Below are 21,034 nucleotides of genomic sequence, written 5' to 3'. Positions count from 1 at the left end.
GATAAAACTTGAAAATTTATGTCACAGAAGTTAAGGGAGTCTCAGGTATGTAAAGACTTAAGACAGAGATGAAACTGTGGTTCCGTTAGCAATGATAGACCTGATTGTGATGCATTTTCTTCACAAAAGACAATAAGAGAAAGATGTATACTTTGCATATAAATTCACACAATATGCACAGTGAGGTTTGTAATTGTGACAAATATGACAACATTTGAAGTTCAAGGTTTATTACTGTCACCCGTGTCATCAAGACCGGACATTCCCAAAATGTAACTTTCACATTAACGTTTTGATTTGATCTCAGTCTAATCAATCTTTAGCTGTCTGAGTTTGTTAAAAAAGTACGTTTTTCATCACACAAGAACTTCTTTTACTTTACTTGTATTGTGCCCTATATTTTACTACACTAACACCAGACTTGAATACTGCATTTTGCATGCAGTGGAAATGTACCTGAAATTCACATTAAAACATTGAGGGGAAAAAATAAATAAAGATGAAGATTTTAGTCTAAGTCTTACAATGTGCAAATATTTTAGCTAACAACTCTTTGAAAATGACCTAGTATAGTAGAAAAACCTCATTGTCCGTTTGTATTATCTCTGTTTTTTACAGATTAGGAGAAGAAATGAGCCCAATTTCTGACTCAGCCTGCCAGTCTGAAAGAGCATTGAGGATATAATTAAAAAATGATTCTCTGCTCATTCTATATTTAAGTATATCTTAATACATAAATAACTTATGAGCCAGTGTTAAGTGACATATAATTAATTTCTGTTAACTTACAAGCACTTGCAATTTAAAAGCAATTAACTTTTAAAACAGAATATTAAAAACTCAGTATACAAGACAAAGTTAAGAAAGATATTCAGAACACAGAATTTTTTGCTCCAGAGCAGTTTAAAAAAAATAAAAATACTAATAATAAAAATAATAATACAAATACAAACATGGCTTCTCTTTTAGAAGATATAATTAAGTGGGTGTTTTTGTTGCACCGAATTCAATCATTCCTTCCTAACATTTCTGTTTTGATGCTGCATTGAGTTTGATTCATGACATATGCTCCCAATTAAACTACCTTTAAAAAAAAAAAAATCAATCCAGTTATTAATGTAGCGCAAGTTAACAACAGACAGACACTTTGCACGTCTGACACTTCGTAACCAGAAATAAATAACTACAAAATCCAATCATACTGGCATTTAAATTTAGCTTCACTCTTGCTGATTTAGCTCTAGATGTCATGCAGTGCAACCGCATTGAGTTCATGATGCCAACAAGCCAAACCTCACTGAATTAAGTGAATGATTTTGCAGCGATCCCTCTTCCCAACATAGTGTTAATGATAAGTTGGTTTGAAGTCTTCAATAGTTTGATCAGTAAATAATTGATAACCATAATTAGATATTCACCTATTAAAACGTGAGCATTGCTAACGTCCTGCTGCAGTTGAAAGCAATGTTACAAAAATATTTTTCTAATACCCAAAAATACAAGATCTCATCATTTTTCACTCCGTACATCGATTTCTTTCTTCATTTTATTTTTTTAAAACAAATTACATAAACTCTGATTGCGTGGTAAAGTAACAAACATGAATGTTTGTCTTGCGGAGGGAGGTCGGAGCTGCTTTGTTCTCCGCTCGGCAGCTGGTTCCGCGCCTTCAGCAGCATCTGTTCTGCTCTCTAAACTTTCACAGCAAAGTCAAGGTGTCAGCTGCTGGGAAAATTGTGTTTACATTTGAGTTTGGAGCTCATCCGGTGGGCGTCTGGAGAGTGTGTGTGAAACCTTATATATATAAAGGCTATATTTTGTTTGTTTTTTTGTCTTTGTACACACCACATCCCGGACCCGTTTCTGATGCCACGAGTTTCTGAGAGAAAGACGACGGCGCTGCCTGTAAGGATGAGACGCCAAACTCATGCCATGTACATTTTTGCTTTTAACACTCAGGCGAAAGTTTCATGATCAAAATCTTCCCATCCAGGAGTCTGTTTGACGTCAAGCGTTTAGAAATTAGATGCAGCCCAGCAAAGATCCTACTGAATGCTCGTTATTCCAACAACAGCAGCAAAGCAAGCGAGCTTCTACCAAATGATTTCTGAACCCATGTGGAGGTGAGCATCAGGTCATCAGGTCAACGCACAGCAGTCCTCCCACATCTGGAACAAAAAATAGAAAGACTCCTTTAAAGACAGCAGCGCACACTTGTGGAGTTGAGAAGATATGAGGGATAAAATGGAGGTGAAGAGTCACACTACACACAATAAAACCATTGTTTTTTTTATTTTTTTTAATTTAAATTCCAAATCTGGAATTAGAGAGCAGACTACAAGCAAGACTTGTCATTCTTCAAAAACTGCCATCGTGGACAATACTGTGTCCTAAATGCTATAAAATAATGTAAGAATTTCCTTTCTTTCTCAATCGCCCTTGGCTAAAATCAGTCAAAATAAACTAACTGTGCACACAAGATTTTGAGCCATGCAGTTCATCTCTTCAGACGGCAATAGTAGCTCATTGAGGAGGTGGAGTAGATCGATCGATTCACAGATTATCTTGTCTCACACCGCCACGACATGGTGAAAATGGTAAAAAAAAAAAAGAAAAGAAGAAGAATATGGTCTTTTTAAAAGTTGCACGCTGCAGCTTGAAGTTAACAGAGTTAGTTAACAAGTTAACAAGAAGCTGATTCAGAGTTATTTTTTGTTTAATCAGGGGGTCGTAATCTGTCATTTTTCAAACTATCAGAACTGGAATAAATGGAAATAGAGTGTAATTCTAAGTTTTCAAACAATAAGCTACAATTGAATCAAATTCTGGGTGTGCTATGGCTTTTAAAATGTATAATTCATGAAAATTTGTGAATAATATTCTAAAAAAAAAAATTAAACCCCAAAGGCTACATGTTGTAGTGATCTTTGGATCAAAGTGGATCAAAGCCATAAGCAGCACCGCTGTGCTAAACCAAGTCAGGCCTGGATTCCTCTATATTTGTCCAGAACCACGAATGGAGACGAAAATCAGCTATTTCGAATGCCGTCGATTTTACAGTGTAAAGCAAGCAAGCCAGTCCACTTGTAAACTTTGGTGACCGTCTGCTAATCACATAGTCGGAGGTACTGGCACGCTTTCCTTTGCTTTCACACCAACACACGTTCATGTCTGATTAGTTGGTGTGACCGGTCACATGATTCCCACAGCAGCTGGGTTGCTCACAGACACACATGCGACCGCACTGCTGCAGCAGCTGCAATTAACCCAACAGCAGGTCAAATACACAAGACTCCATAAGAGTAATATGAACTGAGAAGGACTTGAACCAGAAGTAAGACACCTTCAGGATCTAAAAATAAAATCCTCCGCTTTCTCCTTTCTGATGGTTGCCATGACTATGTGCATTGACAGCGGTGTTTTGCAATATGGCTTTCCACCCAGGGCGACACAGGCTGGTGGGGGAGAGGAAGGGTGCAATGAAGCAAATAGAAAAAGTGTTTGTTTTTGAGTTGCCTTCTGAATGAGTTTCTGGTGTTGGTTCTCAGATGAAAAGCAATTTTAGCCATTCCCTCCTTCTACTGCGAGCGAGAAAGCAGGAAATTTCCAGATAATGCACCGCAACTCCACACAAAATACATCCCCTTGTTTTTAGCACCAAGCAGGGGACATCGATTTCTGATTGGCAGCACATGCATAAGATAAGATAAGATAAGATAAGATAAGACAAGGTAAGATAAGATAAGAAGACTTTATTCATCCCGTGTGTAATTCAAGTATCCCCTGACATCCCTAGTAGTTACACATACATACACATGATAGAGTGATCAAAATTTACACTATGAAATTATAAGGCAGAAAGTGTGGCATAAAAGCAATTTAAAAAAAAAACCCTGATAATTATTTCTTAATATGGCTGTTATGTGTTCCCCTTCCTGATGCTGCCCTGGGCAACTGCCCAGATGACCCAATATAAATCATTGAGGGTTTTTTTTTTAATAGAAGCTACATAATAAACCTGCAACAATTTCTACATGATTTTGCTTTCCCATATACCATCAAATCATTAGATTAATTATGATTATGAATCATAACAGAATAACTACATCTTCTCGTTTTTGCTGAAAACCCCCCAAAACAAAACAAGAAAAGGTATTGTAAATGTGAGAAGAACCAAAGGAGTTGAGAAGGAAATTCATTTGCACACTTTTATTGTCCACTTCTTTTCCTTGATTTTTGATGAAAGAGGTCATTCTATTTGTATGTGTACATTCTGAGGTAGAAAAGATCGGTCTCACATATACGTATCATCACCATCTCCCGAAATTAAGGAAATCCGGCAATAAATCGGTTCAGCCCTCGTATCTGTCTCTATTAAACCCCCTCTGGATTGGCTGCAAATCACGTCAATAGCATTCTACATTTTGACAGCTACAATAAAGAGTGGAAAGTTCTCCAGAAATTAATGTGAAGGGTGTTTATCAGCTACACATTAATTAGCTACATGTGGGTGTAATGTTGTTTTTAATTGAGACAAATATGCTGGAGCATGACGTGTTAAATGAAACAGCGCTCCGTTTTCCGTTCAGTTGTTAATGCAAAAAAAAAAAAAAAAAAAAAAAAAAAGACAAAAAGAAAAAGTATTGATTCATATTTGGGGAAAAGTAACACAAAGAAGAGATCAAAATAAGGCCTTAAAAGTACCAAGACATGAATTTTTTGTTATTATTATTATTTTTTTTCCCAACGAGTTGTGTATTTGTCTGGAAGTCCCTGGCCTGGGAGGAAGAAGTTGGTGGTCCCAGTGCGTCACCGTGAGGCTCTCGGGAGCGGAGGGGCTCTGCAGAAAGCCTCTCAGTCACCAGTGAGGCAGGAGCAGCAGGAACGGGGCGCGGAGCTGCTGCACGCAGCACATCCTCTGATGCGTTTTGCAAGCTTTTTCTGGCTGCATATGGAACGAGTACTGGAGATTTATTTTCCGACTTCGTTTAGCACCACACGATATATTCCACGAGGAGGGAAGATATGAAGCATTTTTATGCGTAATTAGAGGGGTTGGGGAGGGTTCTCTTTTTTTGTATATATTTTTTGAAATTTTATTCTACCTCAGTTTTGTTAGATATTTAAAGTGTTTTTTTTCCTTCTTCTTCTTCAATGTTTAAGGTGATTTCTTTCCAAAGCGCACAGAGCTACAACCTCTCTCTGTCATGGAAAACCTCACGGTGGATGACATAACTCTAGAGAATGACACGTCGGTGCCGGACAACCAGACTCTGGGCGTTTGGACCGACAACTCTCTCGAATACAAAGTGGTCAGCGTGTTCCTGGTGTCCCTCATCTGCGGCGCGGGGATAGTGGGCAACGTCATGGTCATCCTGGTGGTCCTGACCACCAAGCACATGCGAACTCCCACCAACTGCTACCTGGTGAGCCTGGCGGCCGCCGACCTCATGGTGCTGACGGCCGCCGGGCTGCCCAACATCAGCGACGCCCTGTGCGGCCAGTGGGTGTACGGCTACGCGGGCTGCCTGGGGATCACCTACTTCCAGTACCTGGGGATAAACGCGTCCTCCTGCTCCATCACAGCCTTCACCGTGGAGCGCTACATCGCCATCTGCCACCCCATCAAAGCCCAGTTCCTGTGCACCTTGTCCCGGGCGAAGAAGATCATCATGCTGGTGTGGGCTCTCACCTCGGTCTACTGCGTCATGTGGCTGTTTCTGTCCGACACCAAAAAGTTGGTGTACGACAACGTGGCGCTGCTCACCTGCGCCTACAAGGTGTCCAGGAGCCACTACCTGCCCATCTACTTCACGGATTTCGCCGTGTTTTACGTGCTGCCCCTCATGCTGGCCACGGTTCTGTACGGGCTGATCGGCAGGATTCTCTTCCTCAACCCGCTGCCGTCCGACCCGAAGGGCGGCAGCAAGAAGTGGAAGAGGGAGGCGAGCCAGGGCGGCAGGATGGTCGGCAGCAGCTCCTCCAGCAGCACCACGGCTGCCTCCCGCAGACAGGTGGGCTCCTGTTTACTCTGTAGCGCTCACTCGGTGTAGTGATGTGGAGGAGCAGCTCCGGCAGGTGCCACAGGTCAGATGGGCAAACCACTGGATAGTTGGTGGAGTCTTGCAGTGAATGTTAATCCATGGTGATATGGTTTTGTACATAAATGCCACAAATATACCGTCATCTCAACAACAGTGGCTGCATTTTTAATATCACAAAGCTAATTAATGCCTGTCAAACTTCACTGCAAGCCGTCATTGTGGATAGTTCTAAATATTAGCCAATTAAATTGAGCACATTTTAACGAGGTATATTACTGTAGATTCTAAATGATTCTAAATTTTGATGCTAGCTACTTTTGTTGTGGCAAACTATTCAAAATTTGCGTTTTGGTTTGACCTAAAAATGTTTCAAATGTTTATGGCTCTATTTAGCATTTTTTGGAGTATAGCTGATATGCTTTTGAGGTTTATAAAATAATAAACTAACAAATCAACATAATAACTTTGAGAATCCATCAGAAGACTTGTGGCTTAAAAAAAGTTTTTAGGTTAAAGTTTCATCTGGTTTAGCGATAGCACTAATGCTAAGTTACACTTGCTGTCAAGCTATGCTGCCAAAAGGAGTTTTGGAGAGAAATAAGTATGTTTGACATTAAAATAATAGAATTTTGAATAAAATGGTTGTAAATGTAATGTTTCATAATGCTCACATTCTAGTAACTTTAGCGATTATTTTTTGTTCAGGGTTTTAGCGAAGATGTGCTTGGTGTCTAGCAGAGAGTGGTAATGTAGATACGTTTAAGATGTTGTATTGTGACTAAATATAGTTGCTTAGTAAAGGTTAAGAGCCATTATATGATCTGTAGTTGAGAAAGATTCAGCAGGAATAAAAGTTTGTATCTAGCTTACATTAGCTTAGCGACCGCTCTAATGGTAATACCGAATCTGGTAGCAAGCTGAGCTCCTTGATGCTGATTAACTACATGCTAATGAACACATCTTAGCTGTGGTTGTCAGGGAGAGACTATACATATGACATTGTTAGAATGGATTTTAAAAACTGATCTCAATTTCAGCTGAACATTTTTCTCTTTATCACACACCAGTTCTTTATTTTGCTTCTTTTTGACGGGGACTGCTCCTCAATATTAGCCAAATGATCCTGATCATTTCAGTTTAGCTAATTTAGTTGGATGTAGTTTAGCTGTTGGTTTTTAATACTGTCCTTTAATACCGATTTAAAAACCTCCATGCAAATATTTGATTTTACTGTTTAAATTCAAATGGCGTGTTTTATAAGTACAGCAAAGTGATAGGTGAAAGATGCCCATACACAAATTGTTATGAGATGATGAGATGAGCTAAATAAACTTGACTTTATTTTTTATTGGCTCCGGCTAAATTAGGGTAGGAAATAAGGCCAAACATTTTCATTTTTTAATATATGCTGGGCTAATAAAGAAAATTACTCCCTGATCTGAAACAGTAATAAAAATCAATCTATAAATGTCAGATCTTGAAGGGTTAGACCAATAAGTTCACCCACTGATTAACTACATTAGGCACACACACATTATGCATGTCATAATATGCTAGATCTGTTTTAAGCATAGTAAGTGATATTCTATATAATTTCTTTCATACATTTCATTTTAAATGAACACTTTTCATTCTCTGTATGCAATTTTTTTTACTTTGAAGAGTTTCTCTTTTCTATTATTAAAATGTTTTGATTTCAAATTATTTCTGACAAGGTATAGGGATTCATAAAAGCTCTTTATGAGCAATCCCCCATGATGTTATGTACAATAATCAAATCCATTATTTGATTATTGTAGATTGTGAAGTGTGTGAAGCAATAAGTGATGCTTCACACACTTATCCATGTGTGGAACATCAATAAGTTTAAGTTTTTTTGTCCCAAATTAATAAACAAATCTAAAATAACTTTTTAAAAAATTGCATATCTGGACTCTGTTATGAGAAGGCCATCCGTTTAGCTGTGTGCAATTATTTTGAAGTTTCCACTTGGAAAAAAAACCATCAGTAAATGCAGGCGGTAACACAATGCCTCAGCTTTAAGCCAAAACGATTTACCGTGAGCTTTTTGGAAAAGGTCACACCTGGGAGAATTTAAAACACAATAATCCCTCCCATATGAGCGAGTTGCAAGGGGATTTTAAAAACGAAACACCCAAAATGTACACTTTGAGATAGGATGGACGATAGCAATCCATCCCTGAAGTGTGATTTTATTGACCCTTGATAGTCCGATTCTTTAGCGCTGATGCTATTTCTATTTCAGTCACCACTTGTTTGGCCTCTTTTACTGAAGAGGCCATATTTGCAAAGACAGTAGCTGAATGAAGTGTCAGCTAAAAGAAATAGATTTTCTTCCTAGAACATATTATTTTACATCCTCCTGCTTTCTAACTTTTTGATATTCAGCTGGAAGAACCCAACCACGATCCTCCAATTTTACTTTGGTATAACTGTGATCTGTCATTTGAAAACTAAACCAGGACACATTGTTCACTTTCAGGAAGATTTTATACACTCAAGCAAAAAATAATAAAAAAAAAACTTTAAAAAATTCAACCCAGTTACACCAAATTATACATTTCAACTGCAGGAACCATGTGGTATAAAGTGGATGCTGAAAGCCTGCACTACAAAAGGCAGCACTTTTTCATTTCTGCAGAAATTCTGGATGCATTTTGTGTAGATAAAGAGAGAATTTGCCATATAAATGTAAAACTACAACATGCATTCTTTGTTAACTTTAACTGTAATTACTATAAATCATTAACGTCATTCAGTCGTATGCAATATAAAGAGAAGAGATGCCTTCAGCTAAGGCAGCAGTTCAACTTTAAACATTGTTCTGAGGCGTGACTTTTGGTTATAACCATTGGAATTCTGATTGCAAACAGCGCGCCTCAGGAAATAACACTACATGTATAACTTTGCGATTAATTCTTCCATGTGAATAAACAAAGCGCTAGCTTGTGCTGGCTACTTACCAGGTGAAAGACTACTGTTAGCTTGGGTCAGGGGTCTTCAACCTGTGGCTCTGGAGTCGCGTGTGGCTCTTTAGATGGCACACTGTGGCTAATAAACTGAGCAATGTGTTAAAATGTGAACACAATAACAAAGAGTCGCTTCAGCAGTTTTTCCGAGGCATCTTCATGCATAACATTTCCACACACGCAAAAAATGACGTTTAAAGTGCAACGGTTACTCTTCTCATAAAGTACATTTTGTTTGTCACTATCACACAAAACTATGTTCTTTCTTGACGTAATTTTACATGAAACTAAACGTCCCACTGACGGAAATGTTTGGTCTCAAAACAAAAATTTAATTGCTGCTATGCAGTTTAAAAAGGCTAAGCAAATTGCTTGTACAGATGGCATAAAAACAAGCTCTTTTGTTTCAAAGAGTCATGTTGCGTTTGTGACTCTAAGCAAACTGTAGCGGTGTAAAGGTTGCAGACTGTTGCTTTAGGTGAACAAGTTTCTTACTTTAGTTTGAACTAAAGTCATACTGGAGACCCCTTAAAACTGACATCATTACAACCTAGTTTTACCATCCTAACATGTCTTTTATTCCTTACAGAGTATTGAAAATGTTTCAACCTGGACATATGTTCACTTCTTCTCTAACAAAACCAACTGTGGCACAATTTGTGAGCCAGTCTTTGGTTAAACCACTCAATCCCCGTTCCAGTAGTAGTTCCAGCATTTGTGAGGCTTTAACACTACGCCAGCCCCTCTTCTTGGTGTCTATTTTTAACTTTAAGTGATAAGACAGTAGTGTAAGTTCAAAGTATGTCTGCTTTTTATTTATCATGTTCACTTTCTCTGAACACCCTGCTAGATACGAGCAAAAGCCTGGTCCAAGTCTGTCATGTTATTCTTCTTTAAAAAAAAACACACAAAAAAAACCACTCCTCCAGTAGTGTGTCGTTTTTATTTTATTTTTTACCACTCTCCTCAGAACGAAGCAGAAAGCTCGAAGGGAAAAGACCCACCAGGTTGTCTCAGACAGTCAGCGGCGGGAGACGTTTGTTTATCAGATGAGGTTTGACGCCTTCCTGGAATGAAGAGGGTGGAGTCCCCTGAGGGAGCTCCACGCTTAGCTGGATAGTCAAATGAGTTAACCTTAACTCAAACAGGCTTTAGGCTGACTTTTCTTTTTTTCTCCACCATCACTTTAGCTGACAAATTCTGTTCGTCAGCATTAACATGCTCGTGGTGGACACGCGCGGCGGAACCATCCCAGCCACGTAACGACGTTACCTAAAAGTCAAGAAGTGATGAGGATTTCCCTTTTACCTTTGTGCGTTTACGTGTTCAAGTAAACGAGCTACATTAGAAATCAAATGATATGCTTCTAAAAATTTCTTGATAAAAACCGTGACGTTGATTGCTTGCGAGCCTTTTAGCAAGGGATCCATGTATCAGTGTCCTTAATGTCCCCTGGATAAATACCATTGAGCAGATCCAGTAGAGATCTGCTGTTGCTCACGAAGGAACAAAGAAGCCCAGATTGAGTGACCAATCAGCTGAGACACAAACAGAGCAGTGCTGACTACTCACAATACTTTCCTCCTATCATTACACCACATTGCACAGCCTCTATAGAACTCCTTATCAATGTGATTTGCTGAGGTAATATACATATATTATTAAAAATAAATAAGCCAATTTGGGTTATTTTGCCAATAAAGTGTAGGTTAAAATATGGACGGGGTTGAAGTAAAAAAAGTAGAGTTGGCTTTTTGGTTCGACTCAGCCTGGGCTTGGACATTCATGAACGTCACACCCGATTAGACACCCATATTGGTACTATTTTTAGTCTAATTCAGTTCCTCTGTGAGATATGCAGTTTTCCCTAAACTTTGATAGGGGAAATAACGCTGGTGTGTGTGTGCTGTCTGCTAAGACGAAAAGGAAAACCAAAACGGTACGATGAAAGGATTTCTCACCGTGAGTTCAGTGCAGTTATTTTTTTGTGTCCTTACAGTTCTTGTATTTCTTAAAAACGAGCACCATGGTTGGTTTTATTCTCCACGCTGTCACATAAAATGGTGAAAAACATTCCCCTTGTGGGGACCAAGCAATGTCAAAGGAACAGTTTCTGAAGTCTCCATCATAATGACATGAAGGGATTGGATTAATTGCGTGTTGTCAAAGGCTTCGGCAAGATTCTGGATAAGAAAGAGAGTCTATTCCACGTGGAGCAAACATTCCTGGAGAACTTCAGAAAGGAAACTGAAAAAGTGACTTACTGTTCCGTCCTTTTAAAGATGGTTGAGGAGGTTTTACTGAGTGAGCGCCAGAGTTTCCAAGTATATCATACATGTGCAACGCTGCTACAATGTCAACACAACACACACCCTACTGTTGCAGCAATTACTCATTAGTAACATTCTTTAGAGTCATCCTAAACTAGGCAGGTGCTTCACTCACCTCAGCAAGCTGAATTCCTGAAATTGAAAATGGCAGCAGGGCCTACGTTTTGATTGTTTTGGATAATTATCGGACCACTTGGAACTCATAGAGCACTGGAATTATAAAATTGCATCTTTTAATGTGAAAAATACAACAGTGATGTCTTATTTGTGTGGAATTTCCACACTTCAAATTCCACAGCCTCGACTCCAAAGCGCAAGTATTATTGAAACTAGAAGAAAATCAAGGTGAAACTTTTATAAACACTTTCAACTGCACATGAGTTCGAGAAATTGGCTTCACATTACATGCTTAGTCCAACACCTGAGCATGGAGACTGATTCGGCAAACACTTCTAAAAGAATGAAAATTTAAGCTTTGTGGTGAAATTTGTCTGCTTTTGGTGGAATTAAAACAAACTGGAAGTGATTGGGAATGACAGCAACTGGGTCACCACAGAGAGTCAGGTTAGCTCTGAAGCAGTGCAAAGAGAACTTTGAGGAATTGGTTACTTTGGCCCAGAAGCTGCATTTAAACCTTCCATCACCAGGGCCACAGTGTAAAGCAGGGCAGCACCGGAGCAGTAGAGATGTGCTCTCCATAATGCTTTTTTTTTTTCTGGAAATTTAATGGAGAACTCTGGGTTTGTAAGAGTCAGGTGACTTGCATGACTTCATTGTGTGAGGTCTAGTCATGATGAGGAGGGGGCTGTTTTACAGCAGTTGAACTCGGTCACGTAGTTCAAGTGATAGTATCTGTTGATGCTTCTGCATATTAGGCTTGTTTGAACAATTTCATGGTCCCAACTCTTTGGAAACAGTTTAGAGATGGCTCCTTTCCTGCACCAGTGTTTAAAGCCGGAACTTTGTGCACAGGGTTCTGGCTTTAACCCAATAAAACAACATCAGTGTCTGACCTCACAAATAGGCTTTTGGACCAAAATGTATTGAATTCACCTCTACACTTTGTTGAATATCTTCCCAACAGAATTGAAGTTCTTGCACTTGCAAAGGGTAGGAGTCAACATTATATTGTTCCCCTATGAATGAAGACTATAATGTTATGTTTTAATGTATTTTGCAAACAATGGGCAAATGAAGACATCTGTCTATCTAAAAAAAAACAAAAAAAACAGTATATCTAAATGGGCAAAGCAGGAGAAAATGCAAAAAGTGGAACTGTATTTGCAGCAAAATGTGCGTGTAAGTATTCACTATGCAAATAGATTATTTATTTAAAAAAACTTGTCTATATCATTTATATTCTCTTTTGCATTGGTCTTTTACATAAACCCCCTATGAAACAAATTCATTTCTGTGGTTCTGACATGACAGAATGCAAACAAGTCAAGAGTTGCTCTTTACGCATTCATTATTCATTCATTTAAATCAGTGCTTCTCAATTATTTTCTGTCATGCCCCCCCTAGGAAGAAGAAAACATCTCGCCCCCCAAGCCCCTGTGACTATTAATAGTATCACTGTCAATAAAACTGTTATAAGTACACCTCTGCATAACACTGCATACTTAACATATAAGAGAATATAAAAGAAAAGAAATATGGATCTTTACCACAAATAATAGTTTTATTAACTGTAACAGAAAAGATTTAAAGTGCATCTGAAATTCAAAAATAAAATGAAATCCTTGATTAAACTATTAACATTTTTTGACTGACCATGTCAAACCATATGATACTGAAAAATAAAATTACATAAAATCGATAAATAACAATGCATTCAAACTGATCACCAACATTAACTCAGGAGCACAATATTTAAAAAAACTTTAACCTGCAAAACAAAAATATATAAAATAATCTGTGCTGATTTTTTTTAATCAAAGATGATGTCTGGATTAATGGCTACATTACATTACACATTAAATACATTACACCCCAATCAGCGTGATTGGGAAACTATTTGAGAAACACTGATTTAAATGATGCCAATGATTCCTGATGCACTTTCTCTTCTAACTCGTGAAATGCTGTCATATAAATTAAACGTTTTGTGTTTTTTCTCTTTTTTTCTTTTGAAACCTTCAAAAAATTGGTCACTGGTTATGTTCCTCACCACATTATCATTCCCCAGACATGCTTTTACTGTACTTCTGACAGGACCAAACTGAGTAAAAAGCATCAGCATGTCAGGCGGCATGCTGATGCTTTTTACTGATAAGCAACTCCAGTGTACCTTGCTGTTAGTTACCTAAGCTGTGTGCTGCATAAAGTCAGATTCTTTCGAGGACAGAAAGTCCTTTTTTGACCTCTTTCATAAATCACCACAGGTTTGTTTTGCTGTATAATAACCAGAAACATGATACTGTCTGGATATTTTTACCAAAACTGTTACCTCAGATATAGATTCAATATCCGTGTGAGTTCATTATTATTTAAAATGTGATTATTAGTTGAATAGGAGCCTATAAAATAAACCTAATCAGATTTTGAGGATGTTAAAAAATTGAACATGAAATTGAGTCTGTTGCCTTTAAGCTAACTTTTTAAAATGTTCATTTAACATAAAGTTATGAGGAGACGGTGGTGCTATAGTCTAATATCCGAATGCCCGCTGACGACACGTTCATGTGAGTGAGAAAACCTCCCTTTGGACATTTGGTAGTTTAAGAAATCTGCAGAGAAGGATTTGAAAATTTGTCAAATACATTCAAAATCTGAACTGTCGTGTGATTGTAGACCCTGGTAAACTGAACAAAATCATGTATTTTTGAGAAAAAGAGCAAATAAATATTGGATGTAAATGGCATTGCTTTTCAGATATATATACCGCTCTTTCCTTTGATTAACTTTCTTCTATTGGTTCCGGTGTTCAGCCATGTCAGTCAGTAGTGCCACACTCTTTGATCGGGTGATGGATGGTTTTGAAACAATTGGTGGTTTCAAATGCAAGCAACGAGTGTTTTCCCTCCACTTCACTAATATGTACAACCTTTTGTTGGTCTATCACAAGCAAAGCTCTTAAATACTTTGAGGTTTGTGGTTCCAAAATGACAAAATTTGAATGCTTTTGCTTGACATTGTACCGAATAACATTTTCTGTTGCTCCACTATGTGTAAAGAGACTACTTCCTAATGAGCAGATACCTTGGGTAAAACGTCTTGCTTGCCGTTTGTTATTTTTCAGCCCTCTTCCTGTCCGTTCTAACCATTGTTGACCGACTGATGTTTCACCAGGTGACGAAGATGCTTGCCGTGGTCGTCGTCCTGTTCGCCCTGCTCTGGATGCCCTACCGGACCTTAGTGGTGGTCAACTCCTTCCTAGGCAAACCCTACCTGGACACCTGGTTCCTGCTCTTCTGCCGTCTCTGCATCTACCTAAACAGCGCCATCAATCCGGTGATCTACAACGCCATGTCGCAAAAGTTCCGCACCGCCTTCAAGAAGCTGTGCCACTGCGGCCCCCAGCGCATGGAGAAGCCCGCGTCCTACAGCGTGGCTCTCACCTACAGCGTCATCAAGGAGACGTCCAACGGGGAAAGCCCGGACCACTTCACGACGGAAATGGACGAGCTGCACTCGCCCTGCGACCAGTGCATGCCTGCCGGAATCTTACCGAGTGCCAAAAAGATTCAGTACGTGGTGGACGGCTCGCTCTCTGGCAGAGAAGTGAATGCCTGAGTAGAGACAACTTTTGCACCCAGAGTAGATATCAGATTCCAACTGAACATATTGTTGAGTTTAGTCAGGTTTAAGTTGAAGGCGAGCCAACATGTCCAGCTTGAGTTCTCCCTCTTGTTCATTTGTTTGAAGAAACTAAAGTCCGTTTGCTGTCATGTTTTGTGGGCTTTCAATATTTTGCACACACTAAATTAAGAGAACAATTTTGCGTAATACAAAATAGAGGGTATATGCAATTAAGCTTAGTTATTCAGAGAAAGTTTCATATGAGATGACTATGGGGAAAAACTGGAAGATTACTGATTTGAGGAGTTAATGCACAAAGCAACTCTGTTCTATGATAATCCATCAATCTATTTTTTATAGCCGCTTCATATTTGGAGGGTGTTTGTGGAGTAGAGTGCCCATTATTCGTGATAAATAAGCAACAAAGGGATGTTAAGAGAAACAGACATTCACTCTTACCTACGGGGAACTCAGACAGCCCAATTACCCCATCATGCATGTTTTTGGGACGTGTGAGGAACTTGGAGGTAATCTACACATGCACAGGGAGAACACGCTAATTCCACACCGAAAAGACCCCAGCTGCAATTTGAACTGAGGAACTCCTTGCTGCGAGCCATTGGGCCACTGTGCAACACTCTTCTGTAAAACACAGTCAAAATTTGCCTTTGAAATAGACATTTAGAGAATCCACTGGCAAACTTTAGCAACGACATGACCAGTTTGGTTAAAGCTGGTCACCTCTTTAGCCTATCCTGCCATTCATCTTACACTTGGATGAATGAATCGATGACCATGGTGGCTACAGAGTGGTCCACAGCAACCACCTGAGGGCCTTTTAATGTGATGTTTCAGCTTTATAAACAATCATACTTTTCAGTTGTACTGCTACAACAAAAAAATCTAGTTTTCCCCGCCCAATGTGTGACATTTCCTCAACATCAGATAAAACAGTAGGACCATTTGCAGATGCTAATACTGAACACATACGTAGGGGAGGATTTACCAACTATAGAGTCTTCATTTTATTGGTTCCAAAAGATCCTTTGGTTTAAATAATCTCTTCAGATTGGCCGACTATCACTACAGCTACACAAATCTCTGAAAACAGTCCATAAAATAACACGTTTTCTCAGCATCCAAACTATCTTTTTGCGACCCAGAAAAGTTTTTCTTTAATTTCTTTGACCCCCCTATGGAGTTACATTCAGTATTAATCACTACAGTACGGGAGCAGGTTGTTCATAACAATGGAGTAGTTTGCACAGACAAGTCAGGTGGTGTGTGGCTTATTTAATAAGAAGCAAAGATTTAAACCACTACATTGTTGGGAATCTCGTCTCATCCTCTGAACTTTTTAATACAGTGTTGCTCAAGGCACTCATGCATTCATTTCCCTTTTCTGGGTATGCAGTCTAATGTTTGACCTTAGGCGAACATCATTTACATCCTCTGCACGTCTGATGCACCAAGCGTGGGGAAAGCACCACTGCTTTGCAGATTTCTTTTTAATAAAAAGAAAAAAAGAAAATCAATTTCCAATAGATGCATTATTCACTGAGCTAATGAGAAAGAAACTCCGGAGCTAAAAGGTGGTGTGATGGATAATGTTTTATTTAACAGAATCAGAGACACAGACGTTGCATTTTAACGGCCTCGCATGAAGATGCAATGCGGAACTTTTCGAGAACTTTTCGTCAAGATTAAAATTTTGATGCCTTAAAACGAATTAGCTTTGGTAGAATTTTGAAATGTAATGAATACTTCAGCTGGTTGAAGGTAATTAACACTTTTTTCTCCTTGCTCAACACAGAGGATTTAGTCCATTGACATTCCAGTTAAATGTTTTGTCCATTTAGCTGAGATAGCTTTATTTCAACGAGTTAGAACCGCATCAAACAGGAAAAAAAACCACCACGGAAAAAGTTCACAAGCATTCATCACTGGTATGAAATCATAATCAAGTTTAAGGCTTTGGAGGATATGTTTGACTTGTTCTTGTAGAAGAATGATCACATAATTAAAACAAAATATACAATTGGCAGCACAAACAGGACAAAGTTGTACATAAACATATAAACGGGGAAATAAATTCCTTAAACATATTAATTTGCTTTAAAAATCACTAAAAACAGAACGGTTGTCACACAACCTTTCACAAACAGAAATGCAGACACATTGGATCCCAGCACCTCATCCGAACAGTCCTGGCTCAGAATCCATTCAGTGCGATTTTAAATAATCCAATTCAAGGCAACGTTCATCAGGAGAAAAGTCTTCTGCGACCGTCTTTAGGTGAAAAGGCTTTAGAGTTATTTTGCTAGAGAGCGAGTCTACAAAGCCAAGTGTAACTGTGCAATGCTGCCGATGGATTATCAAGATAGACGCTCCGATGTTTGAGGAATTTAAATGTGTCAAAGAAGCTCCTGTATCTGCAGCATCAAAGTTTTAAACATGTCAGACAGCGAAAGCTGCTGTTATCCTTTTCAGTAGAAGCAACCAGCTGACAGACCAATTACAGTGTGTCTTGAACCGAGTTCCTTGGTTGAACGATGCGTTTTTACACCATTTCTAAGCTGTATGAACTGATGGACGGAGACGTCCAGGTTCAGTTCCATCAGGGGCAAAATAACCAGGCAAAACCCCGTTAGTCAGTCCTTTGAATGGTAGAAAACAAACTAGTGGCTAAGATGGTGGAGAGTAAAACTAATCAAATGAAGAAAAGACATAAACATGCAACCACTGGAGGATATACAATGCAACATTACGAGACAAATTGAACAATGGCTGCTGAATACCTTTGCTTGGATCAGATCTTTAACAGTAAGAAAATATTTTGTTTGTTTTTATGATTTCTGGCTCAACAGTATTGAAGGTATGTGTTTTCCTCAAGGCTTTAAAAACTTCCTGAAATGTCAAAAACAGCAGTAGGCACCAAATATTTCTCTTAGCTTCGACATCAAGTTTAAAAAGTTCGTACTGTGACGACTTCATTGGTATCCTTACCAATACATTTAGTTAAATGAATTTTTGTTTGTTTGAGAAGCATAAAAATTAAAATGCTCAAAGCATCCCCAAAGGACAAAAATGTATATTGTTTGTAAACTTTTCACCGGTGAAATCCAAGTTTCTGATTCAATCCTCATATCTTGAAGTCACTATCATACAAAAGCTGCTGTCATTGCGTTTCATTTTGCACCCGACATTCTCCTGGGATTCGACTGGAGTTGCAGAATCCGTCCCTCTTTCCATTTCCGGCTCCCCCACCTGAAGCCATGTAATCTAAATTAATCCAAACTAACACCGGCGTGACATTTTAATTTCGCTTCCGGAGGCAGAACCCAGATGCCGAATTACGTGACCTTTAACGATGGACTCGGCAGAGAAAGAGGCGGACGCATTTAGACACTCACTTAAACTTGCTGTGTCAATTTAGAGTCACCTGAATGCCAATGATTCCTGCAGGGAGTTACTCGATTAGTCCTCCGACGTGACAGACACACCGAGCAAAGCCTCGGTGTTGCTTTGGTTGCCGTCAAGTGGACCGCCGTGTGGAGAGCTTGCGTGCGTCAGTGAGCTACAGTGAGGGAGAAATGTGTTCCTGCTGCTGATGCAAGTTGTTTTATTCAGTTTCAACTGGCAGAAGGCAGCACTTAAGAGTTATTTGTTCCAGGAGTCTCCACAAACCCATGATGGGACATGTAGCAGCAAGATGACGTGATGAAACCCATTATGCACCATATTTAATAAATTGATGAGGTAGCTTAAAATACATTTTGAAAATAACCTCTAATCGGGTGTTAGACATACTTCTCATTAGCGGCGATCGATACTGCATATCTTGGTGTCGATCCAATACCAAATAAAGTATCGTCGACACTGATTGATACCAGTACCGATACTTTTTCTCCGTTGTTTTCTAATTAAACAAACCGCAAAAATTATAATTTAAGAGAGGATGGAAGCAAAATCTTTCTTGTTGTACAATTGAGAAACTACAATACAAACTTCCAAGATGCAATATGGAACTAAAGTATTGATTGATCGGATATTATTGATATTTTACCTCTACCTCTCACTGACGTATTATTGTTAATAAAAAATATAGGCCTGAAAATGTCAATCTGCGCGTAATTCATCAACACAATCTGTTTCACTTAGTAACTTTAGTCATTAAAATCAAAGACATTTTCAAGAATATTCTAATTCGTTAAATATGACTGCATAGCTGTGCCTGCTTGTAGAGGAGGAATTTCGCAGCATCTCCGAACTTCTGTTTTGTGTGTAGGTGAGTTGAATAACCTGATGATGTGAACATTTTTGTTAAAATTATCATTATGTTGTCAGTATAATCTGAGACAGAAAACGTGTGAAAAGATCAACCTCCTCCATGTCCTCCCTGAGCTGCTATTGCCGTCTAAAGAAACGGTCAAAAACAATCAGAGCCAGGAGGAGGGTCTTAGCGCTGCCAGTCAGGCTCGTGTACGTCCACTCAATGTGATAATGATGGAGAAACAACTTAGGAAAACTGTTTATCTGCAGTCATTGGTGGCCATGCTAACTATCCTTAGCATTCATGGCTAAATACCTTATGGTGAGACCCTCCTCCTGGCTCTGATTGGTTGTTTCTGACGGAGCAGGGTATTTCTGCAGTTGGCACTGGGACATATAAAACTTTTTTTTTTTCATAACAGTTACAGATTGCAGCTTTAAGGAAGGACTTAGGAATCTCTTCGAACTTGAAAAGATGCTGGCTAAAAACAACCCTGGGTCAAATACGCATCATCGAACCCAGGGTTGGTGCAACTTGCAGAATGGGCTTAACTTAGCTGAATGGGTTCAAATGAAAGAAAGTTCGACTTTTTCATCATGTGGATGAACTTTGGTGAAGTCAGGGGAGGTCGTTGTATCATTGACGCAGTAACTCTACAAAACTGGCTCACAATGTTTTGATGCCACGTTTGTTTAAAACAGCCCACCTTCTTTCACAACAACACAAACCTATGAAATAATGGTGAGGAACTTTGCAGCTTCTGCATGTGACCAGCTAATGAAAGGGACACAATTAAATGAACAGTTTGTTTTTCTGGGGTTTTTTGTTTGTTTGTCTATATTGTAAAGTTATTTGAAAACCTTTGTGCCGTGCAATGTGAAATTCATGGAGTATTGTACTTTTAAATGTGCCTGAAAAGAAAAAGGAAAAAAAAAACCAACCTGTTTTGATCATTTCTTTTAAACTGTCTCAGTGCAGTGGGTGAAGGTTAAATGCTATGGTAGAATAGATGAGAATATTTGGAAACAAAAAGCTGTTTCAAGTTTGTGGTTCGTAAAGTACCTCACAGGTTTCGTTTTCTGTTTATTATTATTATTATTATTATTATTATTATTATTATTATTATTATTAATAATTTATTTTTTTATTTTTTATTTTTTCTCCTAATTTTGACAAATAGCAAACAGCTGTGATTGGAGATATTTTGTGTTCTGCATGCAGGTTGCTGCAAAAAAAAAACCCAACAACACACTACTTGCAACACACCCACCCACACACGCACACACACACACGCACACACACACTACGTGGGCAAATCCAGTGACATTTTGCACGTTTGTAGTTTTCCTCTGCTGCTTCATGGATTGTTTGAGTATTTTGTATTGTTTATTTGTCAATAATAAACAGCAATTACATCTTAGCCTTGGACGGTGTGTGAGTGTTACACCCTCACAGTTTGTTGCAACGTTTCGGCTCTTCACTACACCCACTCCTCAGTCATTACCGGGAGTCGGTTTGGCCGCCGTATCATCCGAGACTCCGCCATGAATCAGCCGCAGAGCTTCTCCAGGCGACGACCGGCTGGTGGAGGCATCAATCATTACGGCTGACGGCTTCACTGTGGAGTCACTCTGCATGCGGTGGCCTGACTCCAAA

General features: G+C 39.0%; 1 protein-coding gene across 1 annotated transcript; it reads left to right on the top strand.

Annotated features, from left to right (window-relative positions):
- Positions 1 to 4,849: 4,849 nt before the first annotated feature.
- On the top strand, positions 4,850 to 20,731 carry trhra (thyrotropin-releasing hormone receptor a). Its single transcript, XM_044118189.1, has 2 exons — positions 4,850 to 6,014; positions 14,656 to 20,731. Exons 1-2 carry the CDS (start codon positions 5,208 to 5,210, stop codon positions 15,097 to 15,099), a joined length of 1,251 nt encoding a protein of 416 aa, XP_043974124.1. The 5' UTR covers positions 4,850 to 5,207; the 3' UTR covers positions 15,100 to 20,731.
- Positions 20,732 to 21,034: the final 303 nt, after the last annotated feature.

The sequence above is a fragment of the Gambusia affinis genome, linkage group LG05 (genome assembly GCF_019740435.1).
Source record: "Gambusia affinis linkage group LG05, SWU_Gaff_1.0, whole genome shotgun sequence".
NCBI classification, from domain to species: Eukaryota; Metazoa; Chordata; class Actinopteri; order Cyprinodontiformes; family Poeciliidae; genus Gambusia; species Gambusia affinis.
This window is presented reverse-complemented; position numbering and strand designations above follow the sequence as displayed.

Excerpts from the sequence above, each read along its gene's own strand:
- trhra (XM_044118189.1), top strand. The coding sequence starts at position 5,208 with ATGGAAAACCTCACGGTGGATGACATAACTCTAGAGAATGACACGTCG. Across the intron at positions 6,015-14,655 it reads CGGCTGCCTCCCGCAGACAG|GTGACGAAGATGCTTGCCGT; the intron begins GTGGGCTCCTGT and ends ATGTTTCACCAG.